We start from the raw sequence: 24,802 nt of genomic DNA, 5'->3' as shown, positions 1-24,802 counted from the left end.
ACTGTTGCTTAGCAACAGCTTCTAAACACTCAGGTGTGGCCCTGAAGCTCTGTAGCTAAAGCTGTTGCTATAGCGACAGACCTTGCACAGCTACACAGTCGATTGTCTGTCACAGACACAGATTTGGAGCACAGAAGCCCCACCCACTCTATGTTCCTGTACTAAGATGGCTGCGCATGCACTCTGTTACACACTGAATCAAAATGGCGTCGCACTGAAACTTTTTGCCCTCCTTGACAAACATGGCTGCCGTTAACCGGGGGCTGTCTGCAGAAGAAATTCCCTCAGCTGCAAACACAGGATCTTCAGATTATTATTTGGGGCTTGCAACCTACCCCAGTTGCTTATGAAGCCTCCCCACCTACTGACCCCGGGAATGGAGCTGAGGCAGCACACCCTCTGCCAGTGTTTGTCTCTGTCTAGGCCGGGAGCCTGGGTCTAGAGTTGCACTGCTGGCAGTTGGAGAAGCCTAGGCCCCGGGCCTGGAAAAACGGTGAAAGGTAGGAGAATTATAGAGGTTAGACAAAAGATTTACAAATTAATTAACTTTTTTAAAAAACAATTTGTGTTTTAAAAGCAACTTTTATTTTGCTGGAAATGTATATTTGAAAAGAAAGACGCAGAAAGCAGGAAAAAGAATGGAAGCAAGATGGCGGCTACTCACCTCGGTTCAGAACGATAAGGCCCGCCCACACACGCACCGATTGGTCGACCGTCAGGTCACCAAAGTGTAGGATTGGTCAATCGTCCCGTCACTCGACCGCAGGAGGGCCCGGCTGCACACGCCAGCAACCCGGCGTACGATTGGTCGACCTCGACGTCACTCTGTCGCTAATGAGCAGATAATGAGATGCTAATGAGCGGAATGTTGAAGGTTTTTCGGATACCGCGGGCGCGATTTTAGCCCGGCCGAAACGTAAATACGCTTAAAACCGTTTTGGAAAGGTAAGCTTTCTTTCGATGTAACGCACGCGTAGGTACGCCCTGTAACTTTCGAGCGCATAGCCCGCCAGACGCACACGCGATGACAGACAGACAGAAGGAGAGAAGGACAGAAGCATCGCTTTATATATATAGACTAGCTGAAGTGCCTGGCGGTGCCGAGGCTTTTTCGAGGGCATGTTGTTGTTGGAAGAGAGAGAGAGAGTGACTGGGGGGTAGAGAGAGAGCGACTGGGGGGAAGAGAGAGAGCGACTGGGGGGAAGAGAGAGAGAGACTGGGGGGGAAGAGAGAGAGCGCGGGTGGGGGGAAGAGAGGGCGGGGGGGGAAGAGAGGGCGGGGGGGAAGAGAGGGCGGGGGGGAAAGAGAGGGCGGGGGGGAAGAGAGGGCGGGGGGAAGAGAGGGCGGGGGGGAAGAGAGGGCGGGGGGGAGGGTGGGGGGGAAGGGAGGGCGGGGCGGGGGGGGAAGGGAGGGCGGGGCGGGGGGGGAAAGGGAGGGCGGGGCGGGGGGGAAGGGAGGAAGGGGGGGAAGGGAGGGGGAAAAGGGGGGGAAGGGAGGGGGGAAGGGAGGGAGGGGGGAAGGGCGGGGGGAAGGGCGGGGGGAAGGGAGGGGGGCGAGAGAGGGGGAGGGAAGGGGGAGGGAGGGGGGAGGGGGGAGAAGGGAGGGGGGGAAAGGGAGGGGAGGGGGGAAGGGGGGGAGAAGGGAGGGGGGAAGGGGGGTGGGGGAAGGGGAAGGGGGGGGAAGGGAGGGGAGGGAGGGCGGGGGGCCCCCCCGAGGGTCGCGGCCCCCCCCCCGAGGGTCGCGCCCCCCCCCCGAGGGTCGCGCCCCCCCCCGAGGGTCGCGCCTCCCCCGAGGGTCGCGGCCCCCGCAGAGGGTCGCACCCCCCCGAGGGTCGCGGCCCCCCCGAGGGTCGCGCCCCCCCCCCCGAGGTGAAGACCGCCGACTGCGGCTGTGCGAGACGGCTGGCGGGCCCGGTTGCCAGGGTAACCCTTGACGCTCAGCAAGCCCCGCCCCCCGGCCGAGCCAGAGAGAGACGCCGCGTCTCAGCTCCTGCTGCGCGCGCACCCTTTAGTAAGGTAGCGGTGCTGGGCTGAGGCCCGCCCCTCCAGCCTTCGAGTGGGGCCGGGAGGTGCCTAGCTCGGGCGTGGGTGTGGAGGAGAAGCCGAGGGTTCGAGGCCTACCTGGAAAAACGGGGAAAGGTACGAAAATTAATGAGATTAGATAAGTTAATTCGTTTCTAAATCATTTTTTTTTAAAACAATATGTGTTTTAAAAGCAACGTTTTTTTTAAAGACGCAGAAAGCGGGAAAAAGAAAGGAAAAGTTTGGAATCAAGATGGCGGCGACTCACCTCGGTTCAGAACGATAAGGCCCGCCCACACACGCACCGATTGGCCCGGCCGCACGCGGCAGCAAGCCGCCGTACGATTGGTCGACCTCGAGGTCACTCTGTCGCTAATGAGCGGATAATGAGATGCTAATGAGCGGAATGTTGAAGGTTTTTGGGATACCGCGGGCGCGATTTTAGCCCGGCCGAAACGTAAATACGCTTAAAACCGTCTCGGAAGCGTAAGCTTTCTTTGGAGGTAACGCGCGCGTAGGTACGCCCTGTAACTTTCGAGCGCATAGCCCGCCAGACGCACACGCGATGACAGACAGAATGACAGAATGACAGAATGACAGACAGAATGACAGAATTACAGACAGAATGGCAGATCGACCGATTTATATATATAGATTTTATGATATTATGGTATGTGTAGCATGTTACAGTGTACATTATAGTATTGTTTTATGTTACAAAAGACTGTTCACTCATATAAACTGAACAGCAGTCACACTTGTACAGAATGTTCATAAGATATTGTAGATCAAGAAATAATGGGTACTTTTGTCACTAATATACAGTGGCAGGTGTAAATTTTAAATGATTTTAGAAGTTCTCTGGGCTAAGGTAAGGAAATAAATACTAAACCTCCCTTTTTGTAAACAGCTAATAGCTTATACAGGGTATCTTATAGAAAGATATAAACAGTGCATGATATTGGCTTTACGACTTTGGGTCACTCACCCCTTGTCACACATAATTGATTTATTCCATCAATTAACGTTCAAAAATATTTGTTCAAAATGTGTTTCTTTTTGTTTTGCATTAGTCACCGAACAGTCCACTGTATAAACTGAAGTCTGGAAACAGGGTGGCAACATTCATGATATACGTATGTATTGATCATCTATTTTCTGTTGGCTAATATGCCATCTACTAGCAGTTAACGATCTATGTTATGTTTTCCCTCTTTAGGGGATGTGGAAATTTCTATTCTTTCCCCTATTTACTCTCCTGCCCCAGTGCCGTGTATTATTTCCCAGAATATGATATTAGAGCCAGGTTGCCAGCGGCGTTTCACAGGAGTCAACATTGCTGATAATATTTTATAAATGATGAGAGAAAGGATTATTGTCCAAGTTTGCTGGTGACACCAAACTGGGTGCAGCGGCTAATGATGCTGAACAATATACAGTAATCCAAAGGGATCTAAACAGGCTGGGTCAGTGAGCAGAGAGGTTGTAGCTGGAGTCCAATATGGATGAGTGTAAATTTAGGTAAAAGAAGTAAGAATGTGGAGCACTCACTAATTGGTAATGTGAGTGATGTAACGGGACAGTAACAGGAAAGATGTTTGGGGGGGGGCGGGTTTTGTGGATAGGTTGTTAAAACTATTGGTTCAATGTTCACAGCTCAAGAAAGCAAATGCAATGTTGAGATTTACAGCTAGTGGTGTGATTTATAAGTCTAAGGAAATTATTTTGAAGTTACATCTGGCCTTGATGAGACCATATCAGGATTACTGTGTGTAGTTTGGCCTCTGTATTACAGTAAGGATATTTATTGCAAGGCCTTTATTGCAAAGGGGGTTGGAGTATAAAAGTAGGGAAGTCCTGCTACAACTGTACAGAGTATTGGTGAGACCACACCTTGAGTACTGCGTACAGTTTTGGTCTCCTTATTTAAGGAAGGATATACATGCATTGGAGGCAGTTCAGAGACGATTCACTAGGTTAATTCCAGAGATGAGGGGGTTGACTTATGAGGAAAGCTTGAGCAAGTTGGGCCTATACTCATTGGAATTTAGAAGAATGAGAGGTGATCTTATTGAAACATATAAGATACTGAGGGGGCACAACAAGGTAGATGCAGAGAGGATGTTTCCCCTCGTGGGGAAATCTAGAACTCGGGGGCATAGTTTCAGAATAAAGGGTCGCCCTTTTAGAACTGAGATGAGGAGGAATTTCTTCTCTCAGAGGGTCATAAATCTGTGGAATTCTCTGCCCCAGAGAGCTGTGGAGGCTGGGTCATTAAATACATTTAAGGTGGAGATAGACAGTTTTTTGCAAGATAAGGGAGTGAAGGGTTATGGGGAGCGGGCGGGGAAGTGGCTTTGAGCCCAAGATCAGCCATGATCTTATTGAATGGCAGAGCAGGCTCGCGGGGCCGTGGCCTATTCCTGCTCCTATTTCTTATGTTCTTATGATATAGAATTAATAGAAGGAGGATGTCTATGGTGAAAATTTCTGAACTTGTGGAGCTGAGTTATGGGTAAACATGGCCCACCCTGGGACTTCATTCTCTTGGTCAGTGGAGGGTGAGGAGGGACTTGACAGAGGTTGTTAAGATTTTCAGGGGCATTAGATCCAGGAGAGTTCGTCTGTCAAGATGTCATGACTAGATGACACATTTTAACGTTAAGGGTATCAAAAAAAACAAGCACAAGCAACATATTTTCAATAAGAGGATGATATAAATTTGTGGGTATGGGGGAACAGAAAACCATAGCAAGTTTTAAAAGAGGACTGGATGAATTCCTGTACATTATTGGGATTCAAGGGGAATAGCTCCAGAATCACAGGCCCAGAAATTCGGGTCGGGGGCTTCCCGCGGGTGCAAGCCCCCGACCTACACTTACCTAGCGCGCCGGCAGTTGACCTCTTGGCCTGCGTGGAATTCCTCTCCGAGGCCTGTCCCAGAGGCCGGCGCGCTATGCTGGCGTGTCCCAGGGGCGTAGTTAGTGCGATGCGTCCCCTGGGATCACGTGAGCAACAGGCAGCCAATCGGAGCAGGGAATGCTCCATTCATAACTCTTGACAGATAGACCTGTCAAAACGTATAAATGCTGAGGCTGTAAAACTGTACTTTACCTTCAAATAATTTTTTTTAAAACATCACACTTTGTAAATAAACTATAAATGACATTTAAAAACTATTTTAAACAAAAATTTTAATTTTTGAAAAAAATAATTTTATAAAAAAAACAGGGCTAAAAATAAACTTACCTTGCTTTAAAGTATTTAAAAGTAAAAAACCTGTGGAAAAAATGTTTTAATTTTAAATAATTGACCACTTACCTTTGAAAATGAAGTCCTTACGGCTGCTTTTTACATTTCTAAAATGTACAGACTTACCCGCACGTTAAAACCTGTAAAAAAAAAAGGAAGCTCAACACGCACGCGCAGACTCCCGCGCGCACGCGTTCAACCTCTGAACCCCTTGGTTCAGAGGATCGGAAGTGCCGGTTTCCCGCACATGCGTAGTGCATGCAAGATTCCGGCACTTCCATCGGGTCCACGCGTGAGTACTTCGTCCGTACTCACATGTTGGGACCCGAATTTCTGGGCCACAGTGTGCAACCTGATGGGAGGTCCGGAAAGGTGGATGGACCAATAGACTTCTTCCCCTGAAAATATTACTATCTTCTCACGTTACAGAGGACCTACAAGGTATAACATTCCATTCATGGGATTTTCTATTTTGTGTCTCAACAGCAACTTGAACTTGCATTTATATAGTGCCTCTAACGTAGTAAAATGTCCCAGGACACTTCACAGGAGTGCTATCAGAAAGAATTTGACACTGAGCCACATAAAGAGATATTAGGACAGGTATTAAAGCTTGGTTAAAGAGGTAGGTTTTAAAGAGCGACTTAAAAGAGCAGAGAGAGGCGGAGAGGTTTAGGGGGGGGAATTCCAGAGCTTAGAGCTTAGGCAACGGAAAGCACGGCCACCAATGGTGGAGTGATTATAATCAATGAAAATCTCAGTTCTGTCTCTTCTTCTTAGGCAGTCCCTCAGAACCGAGGATGACTTGCTTCCACACTAAAAATGAGTTCTCAGGTGACTGATGAGTCCACTGCGGGACCTACAGTCTCTGTTACAGCTGGGGCAGACGGTGGTTGAAGGGGCGAGTGGGTGAGGCGCTTGGGTTGACGTGCGCGCCTTCCGCTGTTTGCGCTTGTTCCCGGTGATGAGACTCGAGGTGTTCGGTGCCTTCCGGGATGCTTCTCCACTTTGTGCGGTCTTGGGCCAGGGATTCCCAGGTGTCGGTGGGGTTGTTGCACTTTTTCAAGGAGGCTTTGAGGGTGTCCTTGAAACATTTCCTCTGCCCACCTGGGGCTCTCTTGCCGTGTTGGATCTCCGAGTAGCGCGCTTGTTTTGGGAGTCTCGTATCAGGCATGTGGACGATGTGGCCCATCCATTGGAGCTGATCAAGCGTGGTCAGAGCTTCAATGCTGGAGATGTTGGCCTGAGCGAGAACACTGACGTTGGTGCGCCTATCCTGCCAATGAATTTGGAGGATCTTGCGGAGGCAGTGCTGGTGGTACCTCTCCAGTGCTTTGAGGTGCCTGCTGTACATGGTCCATGTCTCTAAAGCATACAGGAGGGCGGGTATCACTACTGCTCTGTAGACCATGAGCTTGGTGCCGGGTTTGAGGTCCTGGTCTTCAAACACTCTCTTCCTCAGGCCTAGGTAACAGGAGGCACGGGCGCCAATGGTGGAGCGATTAAAATCAATGAAAATCCTCAGCTCCGTCTAGTGTACAAACATAGCAGATTTAGCAAAATTCATTTTTGAATCTGACACTCAATTTTCCGTCAATTCTGAAAATTGCCCAATTAGTCTAAAGATAGTTTTCAGAGTGAAGGTGGCAAGGTTACCGCTGCTGGCCTCCCATGGCCTGCTGAAGAAATCCTGAGGTTAAAAGTTAAAGAGAAAGAAACTGCGAGGATTATGCACGTGTGAGTACATTTGCATGCAAATATGTATACACATGTATAGTATCTAAAAATGCCCATTTCTTTTTTAAACTCTCAGTCATTCTAAGTGCAAAAGCCAAAGTAAGTAGATGGAAACATTTGTGTAAGTGTGTTACGAATTTGGGTCGGCCATAAATACATTCTTGAGTTCAGTGGTGTCAGTTGCTCACATAACCATAACTTAATTTTATGTGAGTTAACTCACATTGCCTTATATCTAATGGTGCGCACGCGGGATCTGGAAGAGTAACAATAGAACCTCATTGTAATCGGAACCAGATATCCGTGCCTTTTGTACGTATTTCTTTAATCTCTCTGAAGACAGACTGAGTTAGCAGTGGATGAGGTGCAGTTTTGTTCAAATCACTAAGCTGCTTTATTCCACGGTAAGACAACAGGTATGATCAGAGTCGCTGAGCTCAATCAGTACAATTTGGTTTGACATAATGATAAAAAATAACGAACACGCAATGCTAGCCCACTTTGTTGGGTTACCTTGTCTCTTCACAGCCATGATACTGGTATAACATTTATGGTGAAGGAGTTCTCATAAATCCAATCTTGTGTTCTGTTTTAGTTGAGTGCCGTGGAAGCTGGAGGGTCAACTGCTTTCATTTATGCTAACTTTAGTGTTCCAGTTGTGAAGGTAAGTAGAATATATCTTGTTCTGATTTTGTCTCAACTAGGTTTAGTTGTTAATATTCATTATATTAATGAAGATATATTTATAAATGTGTATTTACCTAGTGAATTGCTGAGCCATACAGACAGCTGACCTCAGCCAGGATAGCAGCTGGGGTACGACAGTTCATCTCGGGGCTCCTGTGTTAGAGACGGAAAAAATCAGACAGTGTTCCATGATCATTATCCAGCAATCCCTGCAAGTGTGTGGTCATTAGATGAGGACAGGCGTGGGCTTGGGTGTGATGCCCTCTCTAGTCGAATAACCTGCCAACAATCACTGGCAAGGCTCAGGAATGAATAATGTCCTCGCAGGCCAAATACTGGAAGATGGCCAGCGCAGTTGGAACTGTGCCCCAAGCAAGGAATCAACAGCTTTAGGAGGGAGAGGGGAAGAGAAAATTTGAGAGAAAAAAATGACAAAATCTCCCTTTTCACTGCATTCTCTTAACCTGTATTTAAACAGGGGTCAAAAGTCATAATAATTCCAAGTTTAATAGCCTTGTGTTATGCATCAGATGATGTGAAAAGCCAATGGAAAGCTTAGTTGTTCCTCTTAATTTTGGCTGACCTTCTTAGTACAGGTATACTTTTATAATACGCCTACCTAATACATTAGGCTTCATTTTTGCTTACCTCTGCGAGATCTTGTATGATAATGATGTTTTCTTGCTGTGACTTACTCTATGGAGAAATTAGGGGGAAAAATTCAGTTGTTTGCACCTCCCGTTAGCGCCTTAAGAGGGCGCTAATGGGGCGCAAAGCAACTAGCGCCCGGGCGCGGCGATATTTGCGCCGCTCGCAAAATTAACTAGACATTTTGCGGCAGTGCTAAACACTACCGCCACGATCTCCCGCGCCGGCAGATCGTGACGTCAGTCAAGTGCGCAACGCCCCGGTAGCGCCCCAGACTGGATATTGAGTGGCGCCCCCTGCCTTACCACCTGCCGCTAGCAACGACAGGTTGAGGGGAGCATTTTACAGTCAGAAAGGGACTGGGGTAGCGCTATTTAAAGGCGACCACTTCCTGCCTTTTTTTTTTGGTGACATTTTTGCACCACGCATTCTGAGAGAGAGAGACTTCTGGAGAGATTCAACACTGTGTGAAGGGGTTTTGGGTACTGAGCAGCACTTTGCAGGTTCATTTTGATTTGCCCTTCCTTGCTTCGCCAGCGCTCTGAGGTAGCGCCTCGCTGCTCGGCCTTTGCACCTTAAGACAAGTGTGAAGCGCCTGATTTAGCGCTCCAATCGCCTCCAGGGGCGATAAAAGCCAAGTTTTCTGTCGGAGACGATAATTAGCGCCAGGCGCTAAACTTTGCGCACGGCCGATAATGGTGCCTCAAATGGGGCGACACTGAATTTTTCCCCCTTAAACTCTTAATTGTCGACATGAGCGGCAGCCTCTGTGGTCAACGTGCCAGAAATTGTGAGTTTACCTCAATCCTTTCATTGTAAACTTTGCCATTTTCAAATATTTGGAAAACACACTGTTCAAGCCCCTCAAATGTACTGCTAGTGCAAATGGCTACCCGGTTTAACATAGAAGTTGGTCTCTTGAATTTATAGCACAAGGTTCTCTTTTATGGAACAGTGACCCTAATGGCAATGTACCTTTGCAATCTCTCACTGCCTAGCTGAGAAACCACAGATAGGTCAGTTGAAAGGTTGCGAGTCTGGGAATAACTTTCACAAAAACAGAGATGTCGGCTCAGTGGTAGCACTCTTGCCTCGGAGTCAGAAAGGCCATGTGGTTCAAGTCCCACTCCAAGATTTGAGCACATAATCCAGGCTGATGCTTTAGTGCAGTATTGAGGGAGTACTGTGCTGTCTTTCTGAGGCCCTGTCTGTCCTCTCAGACAGACATAAAAGACTCTTTAGTATTATATGAAGAAGAGCAGGAGAGTTCACCTGGTATCCTGGCCAATATTTATCCCTCAATCAAGATTACTGAAATAAATTATCTGGTAATTTATCTCACTGCTGTTTGCGGGACCTTGCTATACACAAATTGGCTGTCACATTAACCCTATACAGGAAACTCTCGATTTACCGGCACCTAAATAACCGGAAATCTCTGTTAACCGGCAAAATTCAGGAGTAGGTTCAGGTAAGTTTTACTTCATATTAGTGGCCGTTCCTGGATCTGTGGCCGTGTAACCGGGGTTCCTGCGCCTGTTGCTGTGCAACAGGGACACTTGGTCTGTGGCCGGGGTTCCTGCACCTGTTGCCATGCAACAGGGACGCCTGGATCTGTGGCCGTGTACGGGGCTCTCGTACCTTTTACTATACCTCTCTATAATCCAGACTTTTTGATAAACCGGCACCATGCCGGTCCCGTCGGTGCCGGATAAAAAAGAGTTTCCTGTACTTCAAAAGTACTTCATTGGTTGTGAAGCGTTTGGGACATCCTGAGGTCACGAAAGGTGCTATATAAATGCAAGTTCTTTCTTTCTTACAATTATGGCTGATCTGTATCTCAATTGCATTTACCTGCCTTTGCTCCATAATCCCTTGATACCCTTACCTAACAAAAATCTATCAGTTTATAAAATTTCAATTGACCCAGCATCCACAGCCTTTTGGGGGAAGAGAGTTCCAGATTTCCACTAACCTTTGTGTGAAAAAGTGCTTCCTGATTGCACTCCTGATTGACCTAGCTCTAATTTTAAGATTATGCCCTCATGTTCTGGATTCCCCCACCAGAGGAAATAGTTTATCTGTATCTACCCTGTCAAACCCCTTTATCATTTTAAACAGCTCAATTAGATCACCCTTCAACCTTCTACACTCAAAGGAATACAATCCAAGATTATGCAGCCCGTGTTCCTAATTTAAGCCCTGGTATCATTCTGGTGAATCTGCACTGTACCCTATAAATGTATTCATCTGGACAATTTCCAATCATGCTTTAATGTCTCTTTATTACAGTTAAAGTCTAAGTAGGTGACCCCAACCTTCAAATTCTATCATGTGATTTAGGATTGTGCACTAACTGCAAGAAGGGGCAGTAAACCATGTTGTATGTGGTAAAAATGTCTAAGTTTGTAAATCTAAGACATTAACGCTTCATTAATGTTGCTGCAATTGACTGGTTCAATGAACCATATTCCGTTGGTGCAGACTTCTCTAAGTGGAGGCAGACCACCATTTTATTTCAATTGTAAAATACCTTAAATCATTTAAAGTTCTTCAAAAATCTTTACTGGGTTTAATTTCTTTGCGCAAAGCATTCTGTGGTTTTAATGCAATAATTGATATTATTACAGGAATGCAGCTTAAAGTACATGGATTAGAATATTTGGTGAAATATTCATTTCAGGATTCCAATCCTTCCATCAGCTTAATGCAAATAGTGGAATAAATCCATCTTTTTTTCTTATGAATGGAATTTCTTTTAAATCAACTAATACAACTAATCTGAATGGAGGTATAAATATGTGCGGAATGTGCCAGCCTGCTGATTTCTGAATTGCTTGAGCTTCCTTTTTCAGCCAAGAACAAAATGAAAAGTTCCACGCCAAATACAGCAGGCTGGACTAATATCCTTACTCCAATTACTCCTTGGGATTTTGCTGAGGCACCTCTGCACATTTTCCTTGGGAATTATATGTTCCCAGTAGAAATAGACCAAAACCACAGATTGTTACTGCAGAGTTTAACATCCCACTCCAAGCCTCGGCAAGCAAGAAAACATCTGGCACTGACAAATATCAAAACATCTGTGACGGAATGCAGAAGTGACCTGAGTCTATTGGAAAAATGACTTTGCATAACAAGTGCAATCCAATCTGTCAGAATGAACATGAAGCCTGAAGTTGGATGGTAATTTCTTTCAGAAGGCCTTCTTGAAGCGTTTTTTTCTTTTTTTGTCATGTTTGTTATAAGAAAGGAATTATAGGCTGAATTCTGTAATATTAAGATTGTGGAATATGGAAGTTAGGAGCAAGAAGCAAGGAAGATTTTTACAAGCCACAAGTTATGAAGACAAGTTAAACGTGAATAATTTGGTGCCTGCTAAATTAAGTTAAGAAGAATATGCAAGAAAAAAGCAGGTGAAGTGAAGAGAGCATGGGCATTCCATTGGTAGAATGTGTGGTGGATCCACGAAGCAACACACAGCAGAGAAAGGGAATGAAGAACAGCGGATAGTTTTAGCATTTGAATACTGCAGCATGCTGGAGTCGTGCTATGAAGATCAGGCAGGAAAAGCTGCCGAAATTGGATCAGCATGGATTTGACATCATTTTCACATAGGAAGATCACTCTCCCCTCCCTCACCCACCCCCCACACGGCAGGAGTGATGCTGAGCTTTTATGGACCAAAACCTCTGTGGTGATGGCTGGTGCCCGGGTTCTGATCATGGGAAGTGCTGTAAGGCAGTGGGGTGTCCCAGTACCGGTCAGGTCCATTTCAGTCTACTGCATTCCAACTTACACAGTTCATCTGTATCTAATTTGTCACAGCGGGAGTCCTGTATCAGGAGTAGTGAGCTCAGTGTACGGTTGCCTCAAACCTCTGCCAAGTACACTGTGGGACTATACATGGCTGAGACGATCTCTTGAATTGCCAAACAGGTCAGTTTTAGAAATATTGTGGGGCTATCTCTATTAGCATCTTGCCCTCTGGTTATCCCATCTGTAATGAGTGCAGTGGAAAAGTACTGCAGCTTGAAGCAGCTATCGGTAGGCTGCAAAGTCCTTATTTGCAGCTGCTGCGATCTCCTTTTTTCAGTAGTTTAGCTCGCTAAACTTCTCCAGTTATTTTCAAACAAATCCCAAGTTCTTTATTGAACTTTACCGTCTGCTAAAACGTTCTGACATAATGATGGATTACGCCCTTAAAACCTTGGTGGGAACTATACATCAAGTGTTATTGGAATACCCTTCCTGCTTTGATCTTGTTGAGTTACTGGACTAACTAATAAAATTAAAACAACATTGTAAAAAATAACAATTCAAACTTCCTACACTTACAATTACAGCCTACTTATCTTACTTTAAGTAATGTCCCCAAATCTGCCTGCTATGACCTTTCCTTCACATTGACCATATTCACATGCTGAGATGTGTACATATTGTGTAAAGTTTCGTGATTACTGATCTAGAGCCGATTTCTTAATGGCAGCGAGTCACCCAGATCTCACTGTACTCCCAGGTGTGCAAAATATTTACTTTTACCCATATTTTCATAACCTAGCCAAGAATTGGAAAAATCTTATCTACATAATGGTGAGAATTTAAAGGTTTCTTTGAAATTAAAACAATTTATTAGCAAAAACATAACCAATGAAGTAAGAAACAAATCACCCTTAACTTGCATTTCAAAGGTTTTTAAGTCGCAATGTTTTTATTTTTGGTTCAGGTTAAATCAAGAACTTTCATCGCAACCTGCTAAACCCTACAAATTAACCCATGTTCAGTGTCATATGGCGACTGTATTTCAGGTATCAGGATGACTCTGAAGACCATAACTATCAAATTGATACTCAGCAGATCTTCTACTGATGGTTTGCACTAATGCCATTCTGCACAGCACAATCCCAGATTTATTTCCTGTGTATTGTATCCCACTGCTTTTCTGGGTAGGGTACCAAATGTCCTGGCTCAGCCCAGGTCAGTCCCAGTAATATTGAGATTCTCTGGTGACTCAGTCTATAAACCTCCAACTCAGGTCCCACTACCCAAAAGAATGTGTTGACCATCATCAGCCTTCGAAGATCATCATGATGCTTCAAACTGAACTCTTGAAATTCTAAGTTTCCAAAGTACTTTTTCTTTGGTTTGTTTTTTCTTACAGGATATTTTACTTATAACATTTATCTACTGTCATTAAGGGGGCGATTTTCTCAGCCCCAAGGAGGCGGGTTTGAAGGTGGGAAAGGTGGGAAAATCGGAATAAATGAGTGCGGGTTCGAAACCCGCCTCCAGTGAGAAAATCGCCCCCTAAGAGTAGAATCATTTCAATTTATGATGCTATCAAGTGACAACTTACTATCCAAAAGAAAGCAAACAAGATAGAAAGATAACTCATCTTATTATGTATTATGTTTGTACAAAAATTCATCAGACTTTTTCATATTGCAAAGCTTACATCTGATGAGCATTAATTATAAATTGCTCCTTATTTTTTAGAATGCAGCTCTGTTTTGGTGGAACCTACACAAAAATGGACAAGGCAATGCAGACACCCTCCATGCTGGCTGTCCAGTGCTAGTTGGAGACAAATGGGGTAAGTGGGAGATTAAAGTAATTGTGAATCATTTGTTCTGTACACTCCTTAAAATGACAGCGCACAATACATATGAGGCCAACATAACATAACAAAAACAAACACATGGGATTGAGAAAGTTGTTTAAAGTGGTAAGTTGATTAGGATAGCAAAAAAAATGCCCAGTTACATTTCTTTTATTCATTCACGGGATGTGGGCATCGCCGGCAAGGCCGGCATTTATTGCCCATCCCTAGTTGCCCTTGAGAAGGTGATAATGAGCCACCTTCTTGAACCGCTGCAGTCCGTGTGGTGAAGGTACTCCCACCATGCTGTTAGGGAGGGAGTTCCAGGATTTTGACCCAGCGACGATGAAGGAATGGCGATATATTTCCAAGTCAGGATGGTGTGTGACTTGGAGGGGAACTTGGAGGTGGTGGTGTTCCCATGCACCTGCTGCCCTTGTCCTTCTAGGTGGAAGAGGTCACGGGTTTGGGAGGTGCTGTCGAAGAAGCCTTGGCGAGTTGTTGCAGTGCATCTGGTAGATGGTGCACACTGCAGCCACGGTACGCCGAAGGTGGAGGGAGCGGATGTTTAAGGTTACATGATTGGAAACACAGTCTTGTCACCTTGTCAAACAAGTATTTCTGTGTTAAAAATAATTAATATTTTTTTAAAAGTTAATCCACATGTAAATCTTGCAGTAATTCATGATGTGCGCATATTATATCTCATATAATATAAACCTTTTCAATTATTAAAATGATTTTGTAAAGTGATACTATCCCTTTATCTAGTACACAAATTCCACTGCAGTCTCTGATGATTTCAGTGATCCCAAGTCCTGGTGGTCCGATCTCGGGTGTACACCACCCACTCTCCCTCTAGTCTGTTCTTGGATTCTTTTTATATTTTTCTCCATGCATACAAGCTTGAATATATCAGGAAAATATGTGAGAACCATTAAACTGGTTTGCACTTTTTTTGTGTGTTCTTGCTCATGTCCACAGCTCCAAGATCATAACAGAAATAAAGAAGTTTGATATTCCTGACTAGTTCTTGCATTCTTTGCCTCACTACTACTTTTGCATTCTGTCAGTCTCTTCAATTCTGCCATTTCTCCCTCTCTCTCTTTCTTATTTCTCCATTTTGTCAATCCCTTTCTTCTCTTTCTCTCACACGCCCATGTGCTTTTCTTGACTGACTTTCTCTCTTGTCCTTTTCTCTTACCACTGCTGTACTCCCTGCTGTCACTGGTTCCAACTCTATCTATTTCCACACCCTCGTCCAATGCACTCAGTTAATTGTGTCATAATAATAATAATAATAATCAACTTTATTGCCATTGTTAGTGCACAAGTGCAGTACAACGAAATGTAAGCTTGCGGCTCCCGAGAGTGTACATTTTGATTAAGACATTTAACATATATTTGGCTTGTAACATAAACATAAACATAATAAAGTGCATTGACAGATGTGCAGGCTTTAGGGTTTATTAGCAGAGTTCAGTCGGATGACAGCCCTGGGAAAGAAGCTGTTCCTAAATCTGGTCGTGCGGGTGCGAATGCATCTGTAGCGTCTCCCAGATGGCAGGGGGGCGAACAGACTGTGGCTGGGGTGGGTAGGGTCTTTGATGATGGTCAGTGACCTCCGTAGACAGCGTTTCTGGTAGATGTTCTCAATGGTCGGTAGCCGGGTGCCGGTAATGCGTTGGGCAGTTTTGACTACCCGCTGCAGGGCTTTCCGGTCATAGGAGGTACAGCTGCCATACCATACTGTGATACAGTTCATGATTAACTTCTCTTTTACAAGTTGTACCCCTTTGTGCGGCTCCTACCAAGCAAAGACGAGCAGCTTAATCAGAGTCCTGGGAGCTGGCTGCCCGATCATGCAATAGTTAACATTGCCATATTTTGCCAACAGTGGACAGGATAGGGGTGGGGTCGGTGAGTGGGAGCAGAGCTTAAATTCTAAAGTTTGCTTTAGTGATGATGAGAATTCAGCAAAATGTTTAATTACCTCAGTAATTAATGCCTCCAAGTATGAGAAAGTGGAACAAAAGGACTTTTCCTTTTAAAACAATAGTCTGAATCAAAAGTAGATGGGTGGAAATTCAAGGCACAGTGCATGAAAAAGATAGAGATCAACGATTGCATGTACAGACTGAAAAACCCTATACTGTAGTTAAATGAAAATGATTATTTTACACATTACCATAACAAGGGGATAATGGGGGGCAGGAAACATTTTAAACCAGGTCTATAACATATTTTAAAGTATTTATTTAAGTGAAGCCAATTTAAACAGTTCTGTATTTGTGTTATTAGTTGAATGCTTTAGAATGTAGCAGGTAAACTTCAGACTGTCACAAATTCTTCTCATCATGGAGAAACTCCAGTCTTTAAAAAGACCCTGACTCACATCTGGTTTCTGTTAAACACTGCAACAACGCTGCATTAAACCCAGTAGATTTTCTGGTTTCAAACAGTTCACTCTGTATTTATTTGTTCACATTCCAAACTGTGCCTGATGGCATGTGCTCTGGACTCTAGCATAATGTCTACTACACAGCAGTATATAAACACAGTTAAGCATTTGCTTTACTGGTATAAATGTCAGGTATAAATGAGATTAGGGGCTGGATTCTCCACTTTGGAATGGAGTAGTGATGGGACGGGTCATTCTAAACACATCAAGACTAAAAGAATAGTTAAAGATTAGTATTTTATCATTGTTATGCCATATTTATTCCAATGTTGGGAGGACTCGTAAAAATCAACATTTCATTGTGCAGTACACACGTCTGCTGCATATATGACAAATAAAATTGAATTGAATTGAATTGAAAAGAAAGGCTAGGGCTGATTAGAGATGAAAAAATACATCAGTCATCGGGAAAATGCTGGAATCCATTATTAAGGAAGTGGTAACAGGGCACTTAGAAAATCATAATATGATTAGAAAGCATCAACATGGTTTTATGAAAGGCAAATTGTGTTTAACAAATTTATTCGAGTTTTTTGAGGATGTAACTAGCAGGGTAGATAAAGGGGAACCAGTGGATGTAGCATATTTGGATTTCCAAAAGGCATTTGATAAGGTGCCTCATAAAAGGTTGTTACGCAAGATAAGGGCTTATGAGGTTGGGGGTAATATATTAGCATGGATAGAGGATTGGTTAATGGACAGAAAACAGAGAGTAGGGATAAATGGGTCATTTTGCAGTTGGCAGTTGGACCTAGTGGGGTACCGCAAGGATCAGTGTTGGGGCCTCAGCTGTTCACAATTTATATCAATGATTTGGATGAGGGGACCAAATGTAATATATCCAAGTTTGCTGATGAAGGGACTGAGTGCAAGTAAGCTGTGAGGAGGACACAAAGAGCCTGCAAAGGGATATAGACAGGTTAAGTGAGTGGGCAATAAGGTGGCAGATGGTGTGTAATGTGGGGAAATGTGAGATTATTTACTTTATTAGGAAGAGTAGAAAAACAGAATATTTTTTAAATGGTGAGAAACTATTAAATGTTGGTGTTCAGAGAGCTTTAGGTGTAATTGTACAGAAAACACAAAGCTAGCATGCAGGTACAGCAAGCAATAAGGAAGGCAAAAGGCATGTTGGCCTTTATTGCAAGGAGGTTGGAGTACCAGAGTAAGGAAGTCTTGCTACAATTGTACAGGGCCTTGGTGAGACCACAGCTGGAGTACTGGGCACAGTTTTGGTCAACTTATCTGAGGAAGGACATATGATGTGCAGGTGAATGGCCACCTTCTGTGGTGGCTCTGAGTAACCTTGCAGTCGAGGGCTGGAGCTTCTGGTTTTATGCCTGTAAATGCGCCTGTTGGGGTCTCAGCTTGTAAAACCTTCTCTGATCAGCAGGGTGGATGCATGGTGGAGTTTTGGATCTCAGTGGGATGTGTTTATACTTGTGCCTAAAGTGTTTTGTGTAAGACTTACTCTGGCTAGTGTCAAGGTAACCACAAAGCTCACCCCATGCCATACGGAAGCTATTTTATAACATTGCAGTAACAGACAGACAGATGGAAGCAGGCAGATAACAATTGTGTCTTGTTGCTGTTTGTTTCAGCCAGTCAGAAAAGTGCCTGGACAGAGATTTAAGATTCGGACTAGAGGTCATTAACACCACTCTGTGTGTGGTCGACTTACGACAACATAGCGTCTACTTCCGGAAAGTTCATGTGCTGGTTGCCCATATGGAGGGTACATTCCACCAGATTTACACTCCATATGTAACTATCTAATTCATTTGAATGCAAAAATGGCAGCATTAACAGGGAGCCAGTGAGCTATGTGACACATTACCCAGTCCTCACTACAACTATAATATGGGAAGGAAAACCGCTGTGAAAGAAAGACTAAAATATAGTATTCCTGATAAAAGTTATGTTTGTGCTAAAAAATAGAATTATCCAATCATTTGAATTAAGCAATATAATTAACAACAAAATCGGAATTTAAAAGAAAGACTTGCATTTATATAGCGCCTTTCATGACCACTGGACGTCTCAAAGCGCTTTACAGCCAATGAAGCACTTTTTTTTTGAAGTGTAGTCACTGTTGTAATGTAGGAAATGCGGCAGCCAATTTGCACACAGCAAGCTCCCAGAAACAGCAATGTGATAATGACCAGATAATCTGTTTTTGTGATGTTGATTAAGGGATAAATATTGGCCAGGACACCGGGGATAACACCCCTGCTCTTCTTCGAAATAGTGCCATGGGATCTTTTACGTCCACCTGAGAGAGCAGACGGGGCCTCGGTTTAACGTCTCGTCCGAAAATTTAGTGCTATCAAAAGATAATTTGAATTAAGATGAGCAGGTTTTACTGGGAATAAAATAAATAGCATTTGCTTTTTTAATAGTTCTTAACATTTACTATTTTTACTACATTACAATTGAAAATGGTTAAGATTAATTGTTGCGGGTATTTTCTATCTGAGTATGCAGGTGGTTTGTATAACCGGAATAGAGAAGTGCACTTTTTTAAACATACAGCCATTTAACAACTGTTTCTTCTTTTAAAAAAAAACCTTTTCAGTGGCTAACAAGTGGATCCGAGAACATGGGCAGGAGTTTCAAAGGAAATGTGGAACTGACCCTGATGAGTAAGAGACCTTTTTGTCACGGGACCTCTTGGAGTACAAGAACCTGTGCTGTGTGTGGCGAGGGATAGCACCATGTGTTTCTGAAATAATGCCTGAAAACTCAAGAGTTGCCTGGACTGGAGTGAGGAAACATGGCCTGCTGCCAAACACACTTTAGCACTGACTCGGATCTGAGGAATGGAGCTGAGCGGTTGTTAACTCCAGGCAATAAAGTTCTTCATGTGTGGAAAACATACACCCTCAGAACCAGGATACATTGCTCCATATTTCCATTAATTTTGTCGCTGACTGCATCCAGGACAGAAATTCCTGCCAATGGAGATTTAAAGTCTGACGTGGAAAAACTGGATCAAAGAGAAAAGGAAAATAAACTATTTGCACCGTGTAACCGTTGAGTGGAAATAAAGCAAACTAATTCCTCAAATAAATGAGGACAGGAAGATTTTTCTTTATAAAAGTAACACACCGAAACAGGCTAAAACACACTCACCTACAACGTGCTATATTGCACCTTGCATTTCTGAGGAGAATGTCCTTGGAGAATTACGAGTGAAATGAAAGGGAACTGAGTTTCTGTTTTTCTTGTTTTTGAAACGCAGGCAGTAATCTAAGATATGGGGATGATAAGTTTGCAAAAGCAAAATACTGCGGATGCTGGAAATCTGAAACAAGAACAGAAAATGCTGGAAACACTCAGCAGGTCAGGCAGCATCTGTGGAGAGAGATACAGAGTTAACCTTGCAGGTCGATGACCTTTCATCAGAACTGGAAAAAGTTGGAGATGTAACAGGTTTTTAAGCAAGTGCAGGGGCAGGGAAAGGGGGGAGAGGAGGAAAGAACAAAAGGGAAGGTCTGGGATAGGGTGGAAGGGAGGAGAGATTAAATGACAAAAGGGATGGCGGTGCGAGGTGAAAGGAGATGGTAATGGGACAAGTAAAGAAACAAAAGATGGATCTAGAAGAGGTGTAAATGGGAATAGCAGAATCATGCCTGCTATCCAAAAAAATGGGGACAGAGTTTTAAAAACTTTACAGTGGCTATCAAGTGGATCCGAGAACATAGGCAGGAGTTTCAAAGGAAATGTGGAGCTGACCCTGATGGCGAAGAGACCTCTTTGTCACGGGACCTCTTGGAGTACAAGAGCCTACGCTGTGCATGGCGAGGGGAACCTGTGCTGTGCAAACTATAAGTTTGCAGCCTGTCGGACTGCAAATGTACAGCTTGCATCTTACATATCCAATCGGATCTGTTCTGGGGCTTGTAGTTGGATAATTAACCATCAACTAATCAATCAGAAGGTTGGATGCATGACACCCCCTGCCTTGTTACGTTATTCCAAAGCAGATATTGAATTTGTCTATGTGACGATGCGTATTGATAAGCCACTTTATGTTTCTATAGTTATTGTGTTCCCTTAGCAACAAAAGTGATTGTGAATTTGTGTCCCTAAGAGGGTTGCCAACTCTGCTTGGACATATTCCTGGAGGTGTCATCACATGACCTCCTGCCTCCAACCACCCTGCCCCCCACACTCCTGCCATTAGTCGGCCAACATGTCCATACTCGTGGTACACTGCCTTCCCACGCCATTGGAAAGCGAATAGACTCTTCGAGCAGGATTTTCACTGGGCCATGGAGTCGGGATTGGAGGCGTGTGGGGGTTTAAAATCCTGAAATTGGGGGTCTCGACCCCATCCTGCCCCCAACCCGCCTCCATGCCAGTTTCAAAGGAGGCGGATACCCGACCCGCACTGGGACCCGCCTCCCCGAGGCTGGAAGGGGATTAGTGCCAATTAACTGCCTGTTAACAGGTAGCTAACAGGCAGTTTTTAGCCTAATCCCTATTTTCATTGTTGAAATGTGGGATTCCCAACGGCTCCAAACCACGCCAAGTTAGCAAGGCGGGCCGTCGGGATGAAGGGCTTGGAGGGGTCAAGATGTCCGGTGTTCAGGTGAGTGATGGGTGCATGAGTGCAGAGGTAAGTGTGTGTGCTGTGTAAAGTGTTTAAAGAAGTTCTACTAACCTTTATTTACCTTTACAGCCTTCCTTCCTTCAGGTCTCGGGAGTCCCTCATCTCACCGGCACAGAAAGCAGAATGGCCGCCAGCTGTCAAAATCTGCAGCCTCTGCTTTCTGTTCCGGGGAGATCTCTAAATCATCCTGAGAGGAAGGAATTAACTTGGAGTACAGATTGTCAGTGTTTGACAGCTTCAAACAGCTGTCAAACACTGATATTTCATCTGTCAAAAGGTCGTGACAGATGAAATTTCAATCTGTGACATCACCTGTTGCTGGGTGGCCCTTAATTGGACTGATGTGCCCGCTGGGCGGGCTCAACAAGGTCAATCATGTCAAAATCACGTGGGTTGGCTAGAACTCGATGGAGGCGGAACTACAACTCTGAAAGTTGTAGTCCCGCCTCCTACCCACCTCATCAATGAAAATCCAGCCCTTCATTACCAGATTGGATGATTCTTGACTGTCAATCAAACATTTTCCCGATGGCCAATATATTTATAACTAGTAAACAAAAGCATTAAAATAATAGGAAAAAAAATTTGCAGGGCTACGGAGAAAGGGCGAGGGAGTGGGACTAGCTGAGGGGACTAGCTCTTGCAAAGAGCCGGCACGGGCTCGACAGGCCAAATGGCCTCCTTCTGTGTTGTAACCATTCTATGATTCTAAGATTCTATGGTAATTTTTAAAAAACACAGTTTTTTATTGCGCCTATGATTTTTCTCCTGGTTTGCTCCCAGCAGTATCCTGGAGATTAGTTTTTATTTCCAAGGCAATCCTGGAGTCCCAAGATTGCCTGTTAAGCAAATTTGTCTCCCTCGAGGCAACATGGTGTCAAGCTGCTAAACGAAGAGTAACATGGAATTGAGCCAATCTACGCCAGTACGGACAGCAGACACCGAATTGGGGGAATTAATAGACAGAAAATCATGGGCCGCTGACCCGCGATTTCACGATATGGACGGCAGAAAACCGAGACCCCCCCACTGGCTGTACAACCTCAGAAAGCTGGCCCTCAAACGTAAATTCGAAAGGTCGAATTGTTTCGCACCTCATGGTACTGCATGTCTTACTGGGGATGTGTCCTGGGGTGTGAGGGGTGTCAGTAATAAAAGCAGAAAGTGGTGAGATTGCACAGTAGATCGATCAGCCTCTGAAAGAGAAAGGTGGGCTAATGTCGAGGGTGTGATTGTGACAAGAGTAAAGCTTTGGTCCTGAAAGTTGTCCACATTTCATGTATACTGGTGGATCTCCTGTGGCATTGCTCACGGTGTGTCAAAGAATATGCTGCTTTATAACAAAAGGGGTATTCTGTCATATTGCAATGTGTAATATTTTGACCCTAGCTGGAATATTGTGTCCAATTCTGGGCACCACACTTTAGGAAGGATGTGAGGCTTTGGAGAGGGTACAGAAGAGATTTACTAGAATGGTTCCAGGGATGAGGGATTACAGTTACGTGGCTAGACTAGAGAAGCTGGGGTTGTTCTCCTTGGAGCAGAGAAGGTTAGAGGAGATTTGATAGAGGTGTTTAAAATCATGAAGGGTTTAGAGTAAATAAAGAGAAACTAGGCTGGATTTTGATGCTGCAGGTGTGTAGGAGGCGGGACTACAACTTTTGGGGTTGTAGTCCTGCCTCCATCGAGTTGTGGCCAACCCACTTGATTTTCACTTGATTGACCTTGTTGAGCCCGCCCAGCGGGCTCAGCAGGCCAATTAAGGGCCACCCGGCAACAGGTGACGTCACAGATTGACATTTCATCTGTCAAGAGCTTTTGACAGATGAAATATCAGCGTTTGACAGCTCTTTGAAGCTGTCAAACACTGACAATCTGTACTCTAAGTTAATTCCTTCCTCTCAGGCTGATTTAGAGATTTCTTCAGAACAGAAAGCTGAATGCTGCATGTTTTGCCTTATAATTGCAGGAGTTTCGTTTTGTTGCCGCCAGTAGGTGACAGTAAATGGAAATGACCAGTAGGGTCACTCAACAGGAAGTAGTATAGTGATAGCAAACAAAGAGGTCACATCAGCATGGAGCATGCTGCAAGTTAATCCGCTGTAATCTTCTATTGTTACGCCTTTGAAAGCATTGCCAGTGAGTTGAATGGTTTCATTACATATTCATGTTTATGTTAGTTATATCTCATGTATGTAACGAGGTGCATTTCTTTCTTTTTTCTTTCTCAGTTTTACTCCAACCCAATGCAACTGATGTGTATTGTTTCATTGACCTCATGCAAGTGTGGCATTATTAAACACCGGAGCTTGGACGCTACATCCTGACTCCCATGTCGTTATTGAAAGGAGTTTGGCTGGCTGTCTAACTGCGTACAGACACATACACGTAGGGAGGACAGTAGAGTAAAAAGGCAAGTCATCAGCTGGCGCAACAAGCAACATTCGCAGTGCAGCACGGTGCAATCATGGACGGCAAGAGCTTCCAAGACGAGCAGAGATCTGTGACCAGCTCAAGAAGTACACGCTCATCTAGATCATCAACAGCCAGTGTAGCAGCAGCTAGAGCCTGGGCTAAAGCTAAAACGGCACAGGCTCGTGTGACTTTTGCTAAACAGGAACTGGCTGTGAAGAAAGAGAAGGTCCGACTACAAGCAGAGGCTGCTACATTGGACGCCACGCTGGAGGCACTACACATTGAGAAAGAAGCAGCTGCCGCTACTGCTGAGGCGGAGATATGGGAAGCGGCACTAGAAGCAGAGGTGGGAGAGCACCGCAGCATTGCTCGTCCTGCATCACCTCAAAGCACTGAGAGGCGGACAAGCGACTATGTCCAGGAGCAGGCTAGGACACGCACAGACATCTCCTCCTTCCCAAACTTTGAACCATTGCACGAGAACATGGAATCGCCATCACCAGCCCAACATGAGGTCACTCAGGTGGATCATTCACGCTACACTGATGACGACCCCTTCCTTGTTATTGACGACTGGTCACACGAAGGAGAGTTTGCAGCGCTCCTGAAGAAACCTGTGCCTCAATCCGCCGCTCCCAACCACTTGGAAGGTACTTATGCCAAAATTACACACATCAAAAAAGAACCCCTTTCAAAGGTTAGAACAGGTCACCCGGCATGGCAGTCTCCCATCCAATCGCAGCCCTTCCGATGCGATCATACTCTGGCAACCCATGCACAGACTCCTAATATGACAGGTATTGCCCAATATTTGGCACATAGAGAACTTGTAAGGACAGGTCTCACAAAATTTGATGACAAGCCAGAGAGTTTTAGAGCATGGCAGTCATCCTTCCTTAATGCCACTGGTGGCTTGATCCTGAGCGCTCGTGAGGAGTTGGATTTATTGTCATCATGGCTGGGCAAAGAATCGTCAGAACATGCCCGTAGGATCTGGTTTGTGTACACAAATGACCCAAGCACAGCCCTTAGAATGGTCTGTGCAAGACTCAGGGAGTGTTACTGCGTTCCTGAGGTGATAGAGAAAGCCCTCTTCAGTAAGCTGGAAAACGTTCCTAAAATAGGTAACAGTGACTACCTTAAGCTTAGAGAACTCGGAGACATTTTAATGGAGTTACTGGCAGCCATAACAGACGGATACTTACCTGGGCTCTCCTATTTAGATACTGCTCGCGGCATCAACCCAATAGTGGAGAAGTTGCCCCACCCTCTCCAAGAAAAATGGATCAACGTAGGCTCAAAATTCAAAGAAGACAACCACATGTGGTTTCCCCCATTTTCCTTCTTTGTGAACTTTATCTGCAGAG

At 44.7% G+C, this 24,802-nt stretch overlaps 1 protein-coding gene across 4 annotated transcripts in view; it reads left to right on the top strand.

Moving 5' to 3' along the window:
* The window catches only part of p4ha3 (prolyl 4-hydroxylase, alpha polypeptide III), a 91,535-nt gene extending 72,060 nt beyond the window's left edge, over positions 1-19,475 (top strand). For 2 of the 4 annotated variants that reach the window (XM_085999475.1, XM_085999477.1), the window contains 4 exons: positions 3,095-3,157; positions 7,606-7,674; positions 13,842-13,938; positions 18,981-19,475. In XM_085999475.1, coding sequence (XP_085855601.1) covers positions 3,095-3,157; positions 7,606-7,674; positions 13,842-13,938; positions 18,981-19,051 — 300 coding nt within the window. In that variant the 3' untranslated portion in view covers positions 19,052-19,475. Of the gene's footprint in view, positions 1-3,094; positions 3,158-7,605; positions 7,675-11,200; positions 12,285-13,841; positions 13,939-18,980 lie in introns of those variants that run through there. The other 2 variants (XR_015079798.1, XM_085999476.1) reach the window with 2 other exon arrangements.
* Positions 19,476-24,802: the final 5,327 nt, after the last annotated feature.

Source organism: Somniosus microcephalus, chromosome 10, assembly GCF_052327205.1.
Source record: "Somniosus microcephalus isolate GS21.2 chromosome 10, FLI_Smic_1.0, whole genome shotgun sequence".
Taxonomy (NCBI): Eukaryota; Metazoa; Chordata; class Chondrichthyes; order Squaliformes; family Somniosidae; genus Somniosus; species Somniosus microcephalus.
Note: the sequence above shows the minus strand (reverse complement) of the source record. Positions and strands in the feature narration are given on the sequence as shown.